At 66.3% G+C, this 15,710-nt stretch overlaps 6 protein-coding genes across 6 annotated transcripts in view; 3 read left to right on the plus strand and 3 right to left on the minus strand.

Annotated features, from left to right (window-relative positions):
• PFL1_04570 (uncharacterized protein) overlaps positions 1-269 on the plus strand; it is a gene marked incomplete at both ends in the record, with an annotated part of 2,850 nt that extends 2,581 nt beyond the window's left edge. The window contains one exon of the mRNA XM_007882096.1: positions 36-269. Within this exon, the coding sequence (XP_007880287.1) occupies positions 36-269 (234 nt within the window). The remainder of the gene's footprint in view (positions 1-35) is intronic.
• Positions 270-735: 466 nt separating this feature from the next.
• PFL1_04571 (uncharacterized protein) lies at positions 736-2,749 on the minus strand (the record flags this gene model as incomplete). The annotated part of the gene is made up of 9 exons (XM_007882097.1): positions 736-773; positions 902-1,013; positions 1,129-1,172; positions 1,286-1,294; positions 1,416-1,755; positions 1,867-2,110; positions 2,255-2,380; positions 2,470-2,484; positions 2,607-2,749. The coding sequence occupies 9 exons, from the start codon at positions 2,747-2,749 to the stop codon at positions 736-738; spliced, it is 1,071 nt and encodes a 356-aa protein (XP_007880288.1).
• Positions 2,750-4,174: 1,425 nt separating this feature from the next.
• PFL1_04572 (uncharacterized protein) lies at positions 4,175-7,567 on the plus strand (the record flags this gene model as incomplete). The annotated part of the gene is made up of 1 exon (XM_007882098.1): positions 4,175-7,567. The coding sequence occupies one exon, from the start codon at positions 4,175-4,177 to the stop codon at positions 7,565-7,567; it is 3,393 nt and encodes a 1,130-aa protein (XP_007880289.1).
• A 561-nt stretch (positions 7,568-8,128) lies between these two features.
• PFL1_04573 (uncharacterized protein) lies at positions 8,129-10,957 on the minus strand (the record flags this gene model as incomplete). Its single annotated transcript, XM_007882099.1, has 7 exons — positions 8,129-8,165; positions 8,319-8,974; positions 9,127-9,242; positions 9,378-9,729; positions 9,829-9,966; positions 10,078-10,183; positions 10,323-10,957. The coding sequence occupies 7 exons, from the start codon at positions 10,955-10,957 to the stop codon at positions 8,129-8,131; spliced, it is 2,040 nt and encodes a 679-aa protein (XP_007880290.1).
• Positions 10,958-11,331: 374 nt separating this feature from the next.
• Positions 11,332-11,865, plus strand: PFL1_04574 (uncharacterized protein; the record flags this gene model as incomplete). Its single annotated transcript, XM_007882100.1, has 3 exons — positions 11,332-11,356; positions 11,449-11,562; positions 11,678-11,865. 3 exons carry the CDS (start codon positions 11,332-11,334, stop codon positions 11,863-11,865), a joined length of 327 nt encoding a protein of 108 aa, XP_007880291.1.
• Positions 11,866-12,109: 244 nt separating this feature from the next.
• Positions 12,110-15,544, minus strand: PFL1_04575 (uncharacterized protein; the record flags this gene model as incomplete). Its single annotated transcript, XM_007882101.1, has 2 exons — positions 12,110-12,339; positions 12,445-15,544. The coding sequence occupies 2 exons, from the start codon at positions 15,542-15,544 to the stop codon at positions 12,110-12,112; spliced, it is 3,330 nt and encodes a 1,109-aa protein (XP_007880292.1).
• Positions 15,545-15,710: the final 166 nt, after the last annotated feature.

The raw sequence follows: 15,710 nt of genomic DNA on the forward strand, positions 1-15,710 counted from the left end.
CCTAGTCCCCTCGTCGTGCCTTGGCGAGTCGTCAGGACGCGGCCAAGAAGAAGGCCGACGAGGCGCAGGCCATCCGCGAGGCCAAGCTCGTGGCCGAGCAGGAGCAGCAGAAGACGGCCAAGCTGGCCAGCGCCGCCACCCAGGACGGCAAGGAGGTCGACCCGGGCTTCGCCGCCGCCCTCGAGAGGCAGAAGCTCCGCCAGCTCGAGGCGGACCAGATGCTCTGCAGCCTCGAAAACAAGGACGCCTGCACCATGTGCTCCGGCTGAGCCCCTGTCGGCATCGGCTGCCGCCGTCCCTGTCCCTGCCCGTCTCTGCCTCCTGCATACCTCGTCTGTCTCCCTCCCCTCTTGTACTCTAGGCCCCATCCCCTCATCGTCCCTCTCCCACGCTTCTTGACCAGCCCACCCTCGTGTCGCTCCCTTCCCTGGCGGCCCCCCGCCCCCACCCCCTTCTGTACCTATGCCCCTCTATACCGCCTCGCTCCGGTCCCTCTGACAATGGAAGAACCATGAATCGACGACGACGCCTGCCCCGCCCGCGCTGCGAATCGCGACTTACCTTCCGCGCTCGCTTTCCCCGTCCTGCTCGGGGCAGAGGGCAGCCAAGCCAGCCCATGAATCACCGGGGGCGCAGGCGCAGGCGCATCAGAGCGGCTGCGTTCACACCGCACTCGCTCAGACACATGGAGGGTGCATTGGGGCTCACTCGACTTCAACAGCGTCGATGACAGCCTCAGGCGGCATGGTTCATCTTGAAGACCGTCTTGAGGACTGTTGGAGGCCGACGTTGGTAGCCAGGTTCAGCGGGGACAATGCAGGTGGATGCCGGTCAGTCCAGGCATCCAGAGAGAGGGACGTGTACACAGCGCAGCGGGGCTCCGCGCTGCGTCGCCACTCACCCTTGCGGTCGTTGAAGAGCTTGTAGTACTCGGGTGCATCCTCGATGGGTCGCGTGTGCTGGATAAACTTGCCAAAGAGGTCGTGGTGCTGCGACAGGAGCTTGATGGCAGGCTGTACAGACCGGCCGAGGACCGACGGGACAGGTCGGGGCAGGGAACGTCGGGTCAGAGGGGCCCAGCTCGACGCAGAGACGCCGAGCGGTGGTGCCATCGGCCTTGGAACTTACGTCGAAGACGGCGCGGACGGGGCATCGGCCGAACTGGAAGCGGACTGAGGCGGCGATGTTTGATCGGATTGCCCAGGACCCGGGGGAAGGGAAGGGCGTCAGCGAACGAGGCGGAGCGCGGCCGGATCGACACCGAGACGCCGCCGTGGCCACTCACGGTTCTTGTCTGCAGCGTGGGTCAGACAGGGTGCAGAGAAGATGGCAAGATGCAGCATCGTCAGTCGCCATTTCCCGCCAGACAGATAGGAGGCGCATCACAACAGCGCGTCTCCCCGACGGCGACTCACTGTAGAGATCCAGGCCGGCAAACTTGACCTCGTGGGTGTGAATGCCACAGCTCGAGATGACGCCAAAGTTGCGGACGACCTTGACGGCGAGCTCGAGCGCCGCGCTCACGCCGACCACTTCGCACGCGACGTCGGCGCCACGGCCGTCGGTCGCGTCCTTGATGATCTGCACCACGTCGTCGTTCTCGAGGTGGAGCGGGATGGCGCCGTGCTTCTTGGCCTCGTCCAGACGGTCGGGAATCGAGTCAACGGCGTAGACGGTCTTGAAGAACGACTTGGCCGCCGTCACGGCGCACAGGCCGACAGGGCCGCAGCCGATCACCACGGCGACGTTGTCTTGCTACGCTCAGGGCGGCGCAGAGATGCGAGGACGCAAGGGTAGTCAAGGAGATGATGGGCATAAGCGATGCGAGTTTCGTTGCGCAGCCAGCGGCCTCGAAGCGCGGCTCACCTTTCGCTCCTTCTCATTCAGCATGGTGTAGGCGTTGTTGGCGACAAAGTAGCCGGTGGGGAAGATGTCGGCGCAGAGCAGCATGATCTCGGGCGGCACATCCTTGGGCAGGTGGTAGAGGGTCGTGTCTGCGAGGGGCACAAGGACGTACTCGGCCTGGGCGCCGTCCAGGGGGACCGATCCGAACACCCGGGACTGGGTGCAGCGTCCCGTCTGGTCGCGGTTGCAGAAGAAGCAGTCGCCGCTGTGACAGGCGGGAAGGGGGGGCGTCATTTCGGGTGAGGCGAGGTGAGGCGAGGCGAAGCGAGGGAGTACGTTTCGTTGTCAGTCCAGAACATGGCGGACGATCGAGTGGACAGCCCCTACCTCTCGGCCCGTAGACGCTCACCAGGAGATGGTGAAGGGCGAGAGGACGCCGTCTCCCTTCTTGAAGTTCTTGACACCTTCGCCGACTTCGTGCACCTCTCCGATGAACTCGTGGCCCAGGACGAAGTCGTAGTGCGGGACGGGTTGGCTGTCGGGCACGAGGCGCAGAGGAGGTGACATCAGCCCAGTCAGCGGGCATGGCCTGCGTCGTCCGTACTGCTGCGTCCGACGACTCACTGTCCACGGTAGATGCTGCGGAAGATTGATGAAACGTCAGGCGTGTCGGGCAAAGCAAAGCAAGGGCAGTCAGCGGGACAGCTAGTGGGCCGCCGCACAGTCTTGCTTGCCCCCATCTCTCTGATCCTCTGACTCACTGGAGGTCCGAGCCGCAGAGGGCGGCCAGGTCGACCTTGACCACCACCTCGCCGGCCTTTGCCCGTGGGATGGGTCTGTCCAGGACGGCGACCTTTTCAGGGCCCTGGATGACGACGGCCTTCATCGTGGTGGGTGCCGACATGGTGACAGTGGGTCGGCTCGTGTGGCGGGAGAGGTGATGGGAGCAGATTAGGCTGGGAGAGGGCAGGAGAAGAGCCGAAGACGAGGAGAGTGGATGGACAGCGAGGAGGAGGTGGTGGTGATGGGGCGGAGGCAAACTCGGACAGCGACCCGCTCTGGCTCTGCCTCCAACGCCAGCGGCGGGGAAAGCACACGACATCCAAGGTCGGCGCTGGAGGTGGGCCAGGCCAGGTGCCGCCACGCCATGCTCGCCCGGCTACCACCGGTAGGCCTGCCGCCCAGGATGCCCCGCTTTGGTCTTCTGACCTCCCCGCATTTCCCGCTTAGCCGGGGCGTCGTGTCGTTAAGGCCGCACCGGCTGGCCGGCTCACGTCCCGGCTCTGGCCTGGCCGCGCACGGTCCCTCCACTGCCTGTCCTGCCTGTCCTGCCTGCTTGGCCTGGCCGGGCCTGGTTCGCTTGGCGTGTCTTGGGGCCTGCCATGCCTCTCGTGCGAGACGCTGCGAAGGATGCCCGCCTCGCACAGATCACTCGCGACCAGCTGCTCGCTGGGCCATCCTTCGCCTGCTGCGTTCTCGCATGGATCCTTGAAGCTCGGCCCCTCGGCCTTAGCCCCAGCCAGCGGAGCAAGCCAACGAGTCGGGCAAAGGGCGAGGTTGCGCCCCTCTTCCAGCAGGCAAGGCGGACTCGAAGACGTCCGCTGCGCCCAAGTTCGGGCGCCGTCTCAGGGGTGTGCAGAGGCCGAGAGAGAGGTGGCCTGCCCCGCCGCTGGCTATTTTCGAGGGGGGGTTGCGCTGGATGCGGGGCCGGCCGGCGGGCCAGCGAGAGGTGCGAAATGAGGGTGCTGCTGCTGGTGGTTGCTGCCGTGGCCTGTCGAGGCGCCGCTGCCTGACGTCGGCGGAGTGGCAGCGACGTGCAGCGTGGCTGGTGGGCCAGAGGAAGAGGAGGCGGAGCAAGAAATGCACGCGGGAAGGCAGGCGCACCTCGGGCGTGAGCACAGCCTCGAATCGTGCAAAGCGCGGGCGGCCTGCTGGTCTGGCAAGGCCCAGCGTGGCCTCGCCTGCGTGTGTTGGTCTCTTCGGACCGGGGAGGGCGGGGGGGCAGCGTACGACCTCCTGGATCCCAATCTTGAGCCCATCCCTGGCTTGATCCATCGACACCATCACCACCCTATCTAGCGCCACCGTCCCTGGACGACGCACAGCGACGACTGCACCGTCTTCCCACCATCGGACCGCCCGCGGCCGCATTTAGAGAGCCGCCCTCGACCAGGCCGACCGACCTTAGACCAGAGCAGGGTCGGACCGAGCCGATTCCGGCAGGTGACCAGCCAGCTCGCCATCTCCTTCGCACCTTGATCCCTTCCACAACGACCCAACCGCTTGAAAGTGGCCAGCGCGGAGCCTCTGCACCGGCCGTCTGCCCAGCATGAGCGCTCCCTCGGCGCTGACGGTCGTCTACCCGCCCTCGTTCCAGAACTCGTTCTGGTCCTATCCCTCGTACCGGAGGGGAGCCCAGAGCCTCTATGCCCGGCTCCAGGCGGGCATAGACGAGGCCGACTCGATCCTCGCCTTTGTCGCCCATCGTGCCGAGCTCGAGTACAAGCACGCCGAGGCGCTGGCCACGCCGGCTCCCCAGCCCAGCTTTGCCGCGCCCCTGTTCAAGCAGGCTGGCGGGCTCCTGTCCGAAGTCATTGGCTCGCCCGTGCTTGGCGGTGAACCCGGTGGTCCGCTCGGCGGAAGCGGCGGCGGCGTCGGCGGCGGCGGCTCGGCCCGTGGCTTCCTCTCCAACGAGACGGGCTCTTCGCACGTCTTCCGCCTGGTGCAGGCCGAGACGACGTCGGCCCAGGCCAACGCCCACGGCAAGATTGCGCGCAACCTCGAGCGCCTCATCCTGGACCCCTTCACAAAGTGGTCCGTCCACCACCGGGAGCGCGTCACCTCGAGCTGGGCCCACATCGATGCAGCCCTTGCCCGCTTCGAGAGGCAGAAGGCCGAGGTGGACAAGCTCAAGCAGAGCTACGAGAAGAAGTGTCGGCAGGCCGACGAGGCCGAGGACGACGCACGCTTCGCACCCAACGACGACAGCAGCCACGAGACGGCTCAGCCGCAGCGCTCCGTCTCGAGCAGCAGCGCCGCGTCGCTGCCAGAGCTGCCAGAGAAGGACGACGGAGACGCTGCCGCTGCCGCTGCCACTGCCGAGCCGGCCGATCCGGAGCGCCTCAAGCGCAGGGAGACGCTGCGCAAGCAGTTCGGCTTCAACAACCGCGTCGTCTCGGGCAGCTCGCAGCCGCCAGCGGCAAAGGAGTTTGCTGGCGTCAAGCTGCCCACGCCGCCCAGCGAGACCGACGGCAGGACCGCGGCGTCCGAAGAAGACGCTCGCCCCGCTCCTGCCATCTCGCCCTCAGCCTCGAGCGAGGCTGGAAACGGCTCGCTCGGCGCGGGTCTTAAGCGATCCGGCACCATCGGCGCCTACCTTCACTCGGCCGTCGAGAGGATGCCGACGCCGCTCAAGGCGGCCGTGGGCGGTGTCGTGTCCAACGAGCCAAAGCACATCCGGCTGCGCAGGGACGCCGACAATGCCGAGCGCGTCTACGAGGAGGCGGTGCGCAACCTCGACCGCACCCGGTGCCAGGTCGAAGAGATCCTCTACGAGCACTTTGGCCTCGCCCAGAAGTGGGAGGCCGACCGCATCAAGGCTGTCAAGGCGGTCCTGGCGTCGTACAACACCGCCCTCTCGGGAGGCGTGCCGGCGCTCAACCAGTCCATCGCGCGATGCGTCCAGCTGCACGAGAGCCTCCAGCCGGATCTCGAGCTCAGGGCCCTCATCCGCGACGCCCGCACCGGCCCCTTCCAGCCGGCCATCGAACGCTTCCAGCCCTACTACCACGACGAGATCTCGCTCGGCCGCAGCGCCCCCGGCCAGGGCCAGGCCGCCGGCTGGATGACCAAGAACGGAGGCTTCGGCCTCGACCTCGTCCTCGTCGAGAGGCTCGACTTCCTCGACAGGATGGAGAGGGAGGGCGTCGATGCCATCGCCTCGTCGACGGGCAAGCTTGCCACGCTGCCGCCCGTCCTCGAGGCTCTGCTGGCCGCCCTGGAGCGGGCCTATGCCGACGACCAGAGGTGGCCGAGCGCGCTTGCCGCCGCCGCTGCCAGCTCCAAAGCCACTGGAGTCGGGGCCGTGGGAGGATCGGAGGCAGGCACCGACGGACTCGATGAGAGCTCGGTCCTGCTCATCCGGAGCCAGGAGAAGCGCAAGACGTGGGTCTACGAGGTGCCGCTAAACGTCACGCACCGGCTGCGCGATGCCCTCATCTCGCAGCTCTCGCCGTCGCATGCCGACATGATCTACGGCAACCGCGACCGCGCCAACGCCCAGGGCCGAGACGATGCCGGCGACGCGACGCCCGCGTCCGGCCTGATCTCGGACAAGATGCTCGACGCCTACGACCCGCCGGTGCTGGCCGCCTGCGTCAAGCTGTGGATGCTCGAGCTCGAAAGGAGCCTGGTGCTCGACGAGCTGTGGGACCAGGTCGACGCCATCTACCGCGCCGCCGCCGGCCAGGAGAGAGAGGCGCTCGAGGCGCTCGCCAGGCAGAAGGCCGCCGAACTGCAGCAGCAGCAGCAGCCGGACGGAGCCGCCGAAGCAGGAGCCGCAAAGGATGCTGGAACGGCAGAAGCCCAAGACAAGGGTAAGGGCAAGGGCGCGGCTGCAAGCGGACCGCTCAAGGTGGATCTGGCGACCGAGGAAAAGATCCGCCGAGGCGTGCTCGAGGACCTGGGCGTCGTTCTTGGAAAGTTGCCCAAGCTCCACCTGGCCTGCCTCGACGCCATCGCCAAGCACCTCCATGGGCTCCTCAAGGACACCAAGACCGACGAGAGCGACCTCGTCTACCTCAACAAGGTCGGCCTCGCCCTCGGTCGCGCCTTTATCCGACCGCGCGCCGAGACGCCCTACACCATCTCTGCTCGTCACCCGACGCTGCTGGTCATGGACCTCGTGCAGCACTACGAGGCCATCTTCCCCGCGCTCCTCGAAAAGAAGCTCAGCGAGCATCCGTCGGCCGCGGGCAACGGCATCGCCGCTGCCAACGGAGATGCGCCAGCCAACGGCATCTCGAGCGCCGTGACAGGCGGACAGCGCAAGGTGCCGATCCGGAAGCGAACCAAGCCCGTTGACCAGCGCATCTCGCGTAGCTCCATCGGCAGGGATCTGCAGGAGGGTGCCAAGCGTCTGGCAGAGCAGTTTGGCGAGCGCGGCGGAGGGGCGGGAGCGGGCGCGGCTGCTGCTCCGAAGCCGCCGGTCAAGGACGAGACGCCGGCCGTCCCGACCAAGACGGAGCCGATCGTCGAGGAGCCCCACGAGGCGTTCGCGACGCCGTCCGAGGAGATCGATGCCGCCGCCGTCGAGCCCGCGGTGCTGCCGCCCGCGGCGCCAGCCATCGACACGTCAAACCTGGACGTGACGGCCGAGAAGCAGGCTGACGACGAGGCCGCCCCGACGCCGTTGGCCCAGCGCGTGTTCGCCTCCGGCGCGAGCAGCGACGACTCACCGACGTCTGCTGCTGCTGCGGCAACGCAGAGGCAAGAGGAGGAGGACGAAGACAGGCCACTGTCCAACGTGGCGCGCCTGTCGCGTCAGTTTGCCAGCGGCGGCAGCCTCAAGGGCTCGGGCGGAGGCATCGTGCGCGGCCCTCGACCGGCCGGCGCCCGGAGCGCACGGCTGTCGGGCAACTTTTCCAACGGCAGCACCGGCAGTGGCGGGGCGAGCAAGCGCGAGAGCATGGACCTGGCACCTGCCACGGGCGACGACAAGTGAGTGAGTTGACTCGGCGAGTTTGGACGAGCGCCCTCGGGGCTTGTGTCGCAAGCGCTGGCCACGAGCATCGGCGACATCGACGTCAATCGTGGCCGTGGTCGAGCCGCCTCGCTAACCCACCGAATTGCGTCTCCATCCTCCCTCCGTCGCCCTGCCAATGACAGGAAGGACAGGCGCCGAAGTTGGAGCCGGACGATCGAGGCCAGCGATGCGCTGATCGACGACTAGAGCGCGCTGCGGACGTGATGCCTCCCTCGCCGGGCCCAACCTCGTCCATCCGACATGGAAGGAGCGGGCCCGCGTCGTGTCGCGGAGGGCGACGATGAAAACAGGAATGGAAAGGCGGCAGCGAAGAGGGCGACGAAGGCCCTGGTGGCCCATGGTAATATGACACGGCACGGTAGACGAGACGAGATGCGACGCGGCACGGCACGGCGCCGTGCGGGCCCTCCGCTTTTATTACGATTCTGTTCCGAGCACGATGGATCCGTCGTCGGCCCGTCGACGGCGCTAGGGTGCCGTGCGTTGTGTGTGCTCGAGCGGCGGCGAGACTCGAGCGTTTCAGTGGAGGGTGACGTTGATGATCTTGATCTCGTCCCTGGCGAGTGGGAGAGGAAGAAGAGGAGAGCAGGGCGGCGCACGGAGGGGGCCACATGGAATGAGACGAAGCGACGAAGGATGAGCAAACGACGACCCAGCAAACGAGACAGCATCGGAGACGGGGCACGAGCCGAGGGCGCCGTCGACTCACCTGGGCTTATCGTTCTTGTCCACGCGAGCATTCTCGATGCGGCCGACGACGTCCAGGCCGGCCTCTACCCTGCCAAAGACGGTATGTTTGCCATCCAACCACGGCGCCTCGACGGTAGTGATGAAAAACTGGCTGCCGTTGGTGTTCTTGCCGGCATTGGCCATGCTGAGCGTGTACGGCCGATCGTGCTTGAGCCCTTCCTTTGTGCGGATCTCGTCTTCAAACTCGCCGCCCCACAGCGACGTGCCGCCCGTGCCATCGCCCAGCGGATCGCCCGTCTGGATCATGAATTTGCGGATAACGCGGTGAAAGATGACGCCGTCGTAGTAGCCCTTGCGGCTGAGTCCGACAAAGTTTTCCACGGTCCGAGGACATTGGTCCGGAAAGAGGCGCAGCGAAATGTCGCCCATGGTCGTGTGCAGCGTCGCGGTGCGCGATAGGGCGCCCGCCTTTTTGCCAGACGTGAGGGAAGAGGCCGCCGCGATCGTCTGCTCCTCGCGCGTCGGCCGCTCGTTGAACACGTCCCGCTCCTGGCCCTCGGACGGCTCGAGCCGCGTAAAGAGGTAGAAGCGCGACCGCTTGTGCGCCGTCGCAAACAGCGTCGGGTCCACCAGCGTCTGGTTTGAAAGCAGCGGGTTGTCGGACGCTGCCAGGGCCTGTCGGACACCAGACGATGCCAGGAACGTCGTCGGACCAGTCGAAACACGGGCGGTGTCAGAAGGCGAGCCGGGCCGTCGTCGGGAGCAGAAGCCACAGGCAGTCTCCTGCAGGCCACCAGGAGTAGGCACCACCACGGCAGGCAACTCACAATGCTCGTCACCACCTTCTTGGACGGCGCGCCCTGGTACAGGCTGACGTTGAGGAACCGCATCGTCTCGTCCTTGCCGAGCAGGCGCGAGACCTTGTTGGTCACGGTATTGACGACTGGCGGCGCGCGGAAGGCAGACAATCGTCATCTTCAGCAGCTGGCGCCTCGTGCAGTCGCATCCCTCTGCTCCTCCTCCTCCTCCTCCTTCTTTCCCCCCTCTGCGGCCGCGCAATGGCACCGCTCCCACTCACTCTTGATACCGATGGCCGTGCCGTAGCACAAAAAGTGGCCGCTCTCGTCAAAGACGACGTTGCTGGTGGCCAGCCCCGTGGCGTTGTCGGCCGCGCTCTCTGCGCCGCTCTTGGCGCCGGCGTCGAGGTCGCGCTCGACGGCGAGGCGGCGACCAAACTCCATGTCGTCGAGCTTGTAGATGGTGGTGCCCGCCTGCTGCATCTCCTGGAGGGCACGCAGCGACTCGTCGTACTTGCGCCTGAGCTTGCCCGACGCAAAGTCAAACAGCCGGATCTGCCGGTCGGCCAGCGAGAAGGTGGCAAATGTGCTGAAGTCGGGAGAAAACGTGAGCGTGGCCGGCGTCGTCTTGGTCTGGCGGTCGCGGGCGACCGGAGGGAAACAACAGGATCGAGGGCGGTCAGCACCGTTCCTCGGGCCTTGCGCGGGCAGGGATCGAGGCCCACGACGCACCTTTTTAAAATCAAACAGGTCTGTGGCCGACTTGAACTCGAACACGCCCTTGGGCAGCGAGTAGGGCTCCGAGGGCGTCCAGTATTCGACCATGCCGCCGACGTCGGCCGAAACGACGCAGTCGTGCTTTTCGTTGTACTGAGCGGGGCGGAAGGCGAGAGAGAGACGGAGCAAGAGAGAAAAAGGATATCGGGGGAGGTCAACACGGCATCGCGGCGAGCAGTGAAGCGGCGGGCGGGAGCAACTCACGGCGAGGAGGTGGCAAGGCTGGCGATGGATGGTGTCGATGGTGGCCGTGGGCGTGCCGTCTCCGCGCCCGTCGTAGAGGTGGATGCGGTTGGTCCCCTCTTCGGCGCTGCAGGCAGGCAGAGGCAGGCGGGCAGGCAGTGGCAGCAAGAGTGCGCATGGTGAGAGCCAAACCCATGGTCAGCGTCTGCGTCTGATGAGTCGCCTGGCTGGCTGCACCTCCTCTGAGCACGACGCGGCACACTCACATGGCGAGGATCGTCTCTGCCCTGCCCTTGCGGTGGACCCAGCAGATGGCGCGCGGCGTGAAGTCGAGCTTGATCATGTTGATGAGGTCAAAGTTGACGACGTCAAACACCTTTACGCTGCCGTCGACGGCGGCGCTGGCGTACATGCGGCCGTCTGCGCTGGCCGAGACGGCCGAGATGAGGCTGAGGTGGGCGCGGTAGTGCTTGACAAAGTCGACGCCCATGCCGGCGTCCTTGCTCTTCTTCCAGAACTTGACGTGGCCGTCGACGCTCGACGTGATGAGGAAGTCGGTGTGGGCGGTGAGGGTGACGAAGTTGATGGTGTCGCGGTGCATCAGCGACTTGTAGTAGCGGTCGGCGCTGGGGAGGTGCGAGAGGTAGGTCGAGGTGTAGGGCAGCGTCTTTGGCTTCTTGGCCCGGTGCGAGTTGGACGTGGCGGCGGCGGCGGCGGCGCCGTCGGCGGGGGGCGGCATGGGCCCCACGTCTTCGTCGGAAGAGTCGCCGTCGTCGTTGCCACCGTGGCCGTTGGAGGCGTCGACCGGAGGTGGTGGTGGTGGCATCGGCCCGGGGGACGACGAGGAGGAGGAGGAGGAGCGCGACCGCTTCCTCGACGAGACGCTGTCTGGTTCCACCATGGTGAGCGCGCTGTGCAGAGTAAGAGGGGAGGAGAGGATGGGGCAAAGCAGAGCAAAGCAAAACGAGTGATGGCGGTCGCGAACAAAGAGGAAGTCGGCCAACAGCAGGCCAAGGGCAGGGTAGGCGCGGGGCGAGTGTTGGTCTGCGGGAACAGAAGATGGGGGAGCTGCAGGGCCAGATCACCCGCCCTCTTCTCCACACGACCTCGAGGGGCCGCCCGAAAAACTTCAAAGCGCGTGCCTGCCTTGCCTTGCCTTGCCTTGCCTTGCCTTGCCTTGCCTTGCCTACCTCCTTCCTCCCTTCCTCGCCCTCTTTGCCACCACCACCGCCACCACTTCCTCGTCCTCGGCCTGAAACGACGCAATCGCCCAATATGGTCAAGGCAGGAAAGCTCAAACGTACGTAGCAGCGCGCACACGACCGTCCAAAGGCCGACTCTCGAGCCCTTCTGACTCCCGAGATGCCGCTTCCCCTCCTTGGCGCCACCTAGGCTCGGAGCGGAGACAACCGGAAGCCTTCCCCATCATCAAGGTCGACGACGACGAGCAGACACCATCCTCGGCCACATCAGCCACGGCGGCAGCGACGGCATCTTCCAACCAAGGTGGGCCCGTCCCTCCTTCCACGTCACCCCACGTTGACCGCTGCTCACCCCCCGCCACTTCCTCTCCCGCCCTATTTCCCTCCTCGCCCTCGGCCCCCACTACGCTCGACAACAGCGCTGCACCGCCCGCACCAAACGCAACAGCAGCAGGCGCCCGCCAAGCGCACCACCAACCGCGGCAAGACCAGGCAGAAGGACGCCCGCGCAAAGGCCCAAAAGGCCATTGAAAACGCCGAAAAGCTCGCCCACCGCGCCATGATGGTCAACGTCCGGGCAGAGAAGAAGAAGCGCGCAAAGGCCTAGGCCGAAGCCGCCTCCGCCCGAAGGCGCATCCCCACGCTGGTACATCGACAATCATTCATACCCCTTACCCACTTACCTCCTGCGGGGACACTCTCCGTCTCTTTGCGCGCGCGCACGGATGCAGGCAGGCTGGATCCAGCTTTGACCGGCTCATGATGGCTTTCGCGGCGCTCGACCAGGCCCAACATCGTCGTCTACCTGCAGCCCATGGCGCCAACGCGTGCCGTGGCAGACCCGCGCCGGTCTATTTGTGCTCGACGACCTGGTCGCGCTTCCGCTTGCGCTCCTGCATAAACTGCTGGATCTGCCCGCGCAGCTCGTCGGCGGGCACCACGTCTTCGATCTTGAGCGGCATCCGGTTGAACGGGTCCGTGGCATCGCTCAGCAGGTGCGCCTTGATCGTGGACCGGTCCAGGATCGTCTTGGACGACGGCAGCATCACCGGGTCCTTCATCAGCGTCGCCATCAGCGGGTCTGAGACGGCCAGTCGCGAGGCGCACAGCAAGGGGGAACGTGTCAGCGCGAGGAGGAGGCGGCGCACGGGGGGCAGAGGAGAAAAAGGGAAGCTCGGCGACTCACCCAGGTACTCGTCCGGCACCTCTCCCAGGTCCTCTTCCTCGTCGGCTTCCATCTGGCGCACCGTCTCGACCTGGTCAATCATGCCGATAAAGGCCTCGATCTCGGGCGGGCTCTTGAGCATGTACTTCTGCGCGATGCCCGCGGCCTTTTGGAACGTCTCCTTGCGGTAGCTGCGGCCGTCCTTGGCGATGGCGGCGATAAACTCCTGCTTGACGGCGAGGTTGAGGTAGACGCTGAGGATCTGGCGCAGCAGGTTGCGCGGCTCAAAGGCCACCTTTTTCGGGTCCTTGACCTTGAGCTCCTGGCAGCGCGGGCCGGCGAGCAGGTCGAGGTTGTAGTCGAGCATCGCCGCCAGCCGGTCGACAATCTCGGGCGTCATGAACGAGTCCTTTGTCTCGGCGGTAAAGTCGATGAGCAGCCGCAGAAACTCGGTGCCCAGCTGCAGGTCGCCGCGCACCGCGCCCTGGATGCTGCGCACGTGGCCCTCGCGCTCCTGGCGCTCCTCGACGGGCCGCGCCTGCCACGCCGCGGCGTCGTCCATCTCGCTCTGCTTCTGGTGCAGCTCCTGGAGCTTCTCGAGCGCGTCGTCGAGCAGGAACGTGACGTCGTTCATCAGCCGGTTGATGAAGACGACAAAGTCCGACTCGCGCGACTTGGCCACCCGGTGCAGCTGCTCCTTGTGCTGCGGGTTCGACCAGATCGCCTTGAAGACCTGAGCCAGGTGGTAGCGGATGTTGAACTTGTCGTAGAACTGCGTGTGCGAGCCCGTCGACTCGGCCTCGATCCAGAACGACATGAGCGCCGGCACCAGGTGGCGCAGCGCCAGGTCGTGCACGTTGACATTGTCGCCCATGATGCCGTTGCGGTGGTGGCCAAAGGGGATGACGTTGTAGAAGAGGATCTCGGCCAGCTTGGCGCGCAAAAAGGGGTTCTTGATGTACCAGCCCGACGACAGGAACGTGGTGCAGAACGTCACCAGGTCGTTCTTGGCCGGCTCCGTCAGGCTGTCGGGCACGTAGCGCGAGACGAAGAGCATCGTGTCGCACACGTCCTCAAAGACGTGCTCCGGCAGCATCCGGAAGCGCTCCGGCACCTCCTGCGGCAGCGGCAGCTCCACCTTGGGGTGCGGGTGCGACGCCTTGGGCTCGGCCAGCCGCACCAGCCACGTCATGACAAACGAGTGGAACACAATCATCCGCTGCACAAAGTCCGGGTCAAGCAGCTGCGCCTGGGCCGCCAGGGTGCCAGCGTGCATCCTGGCCACCTCAGCCTTGGCCTTTTGCAGGAACGCCTCGTACTGCGACGCCTGGGGCGTCGACGACCACATGGCCCGGTCCGCCTCGGTCTCGCCGATGCGCTTCTTGAGCCGCTGCATGTCCTTTTCCAGGTCGCCCAGCCTCCGGATCGCCTTGCCCGGACCGAGGTTGTTGAGCCGCAATGCGAGGTAGAAGACCTCGGTGATGAAGTTGGGCGCCGCCTGGGCGTCGGCGGCGGCGGCGGCCTTGGTCGACCACTCCTTGGCCTCGGACTCGGTCGCGTTGAGGCGGGTCAAATCGCCGATCGCGAAGCGCCTCTCGTGGCGCAGGTACTCGAGGTCGATCCGGTCGATCTTGGTGTAGCCGGCGTCCATGAAGGGCTCGCAGAAGCGCTCGGCCAGCTCAAACAGGTTGACCATGAAGCCGTCGGTAGCCACGAGGCGCGAATCGACCTGCATCGCACCGCGCTTGGCGTTGAGCTCGCACGCGCGCCCCCAATAGGCTAGCACGCGCTCGCGCGCCTTGGGGTCCGAGCGGACCAGGGCGTTCCAGATGCGGAAGTTGAGCGAATGGACAATCTCGAGCGTGGACCGCACGCTGCCCATGTTGCTGTGGATGTCGGACGGCGACCGGTTGTCCGGATCGCCAAAGTACTGCTGCGTGAGGCTGGGGAAGCCGTCGGGGAAGATCGAGAGACGCAGCACGGGGCCCAGCAGCGAGTCGAGCTCGATGCCGGCGCCGTCGCTCTGCGGGTTGAAGTTGTCGAGCGCCGTCAGCATCTCGGCGATGCGCTTGTTCTGCGTCGCTTCGACCAGGGCGTTGACGTAGGGACGCCACTCGAGGCCACCTATCGTCATGCCCTCCTTTGGAGCCCGCTGGGGCGGCAGCTGCGGGCCGCGTCCGCCACGACCCTGCCCTCCTGCGGCGGCACCAGGCATGCCAGCTGCTCCCGCCTGGCCGAGCAGGTGAGCGAGGACCGCCTGCACATCGCCCGCCGCAGCGGCACGGTTGAGGGCATCGTTGTTGAGCGCAGGGCCAGTTGACGCTCCGGGCGCACCACCTGCAGCTGCGGAACTAGGTCCAGCCTGACCGCTCGCCGCCGACGCCGCCGATGGCTCGCCCTCGCCATCGCGGATGCGGCGGGTGAGCTCGGTATAGGCGGGGCCGAGGATCTGGTCGAGCCCGTCGCCGTCGCCGAAGCGCTGTGCGAGCTCACCGACGAACGTCGGCATCAGCTCCGGGTCGATGGTCTCCCAGTCGCGCGAGAGGTCGACGTTGGAGCTGGTCGGCTGTGAGGAGATGCCAAACGACGACACGGGCGCGGCGACCCGCGAGAGCGAGGGCACGAGGACGAGGGGCGAGACGGGCTTTCCGTTCTTTTCTCCGTTTGGGAACATGTCTGGCGTCTGGAGGACGAGGCCGATGTAGCTGATGATGAGGCCGCGCATCTCGTCGAGGGCGGCAGAGGCAGCCTGGTGGTCGTTTGGCAGCGCCTTTTTGACCAAGGGCTCCTCGGCCTTGAGCCTGGTCCAGGCCGCGGCGAGGTAGTCCCAGCTGGTCTGCCCCTTTGGGAGGGCTGCGATCGCGGCGAGGTGGTCGGCGTCGTCGGACATGGCGTCCGAGGGGTCGAGGGAGAGACGGGAGATGAGGATGCGGTCTGCGATGGACGAGTCGAGGGGCGGTAGGGTGCCATTGTTCTCCTGGGTCAGCTCCTCTGCGAGGTGCTTGAGGTAGACTTTGGGTGGCGATGCTGTGGACGACGAGGCGTCGGGCCGTGTGAGCGTGATGGCAAAGATGTTGGAGATGGCGCGGTCCTGCCACCGCTGCAGCGGCTGGCTCGTCATTGTGGCAACGGCCGGCGAGTGCGAGCGAGGGGGCGAGGGGGCGAGGGGGCGAGGGGGCGAGGGGGCGAGGGGGCGAGGGGGCGAGGGGGCGAGGGGACGAGGGAATCAAGGTGGGATGTGCGTCTTGGATGGGGTAGTGTGCGATTGAGGTGCGCTACATTGAGCG

Source organism: Pseudozyma flocculosa (assembly GCF_000417875.1).
Source record: "Pseudozyma flocculosa PF-1 unplaced genomic scaffold scaffold00015, whole genome shotgun sequence".
In the NCBI taxonomy this organism is placed as follows: Eukaryota; Fungi; Basidiomycota; class Ustilaginomycetes; order Ustilaginales; family Ustilaginaceae; genus Pseudozyma; species Pseudozyma flocculosa.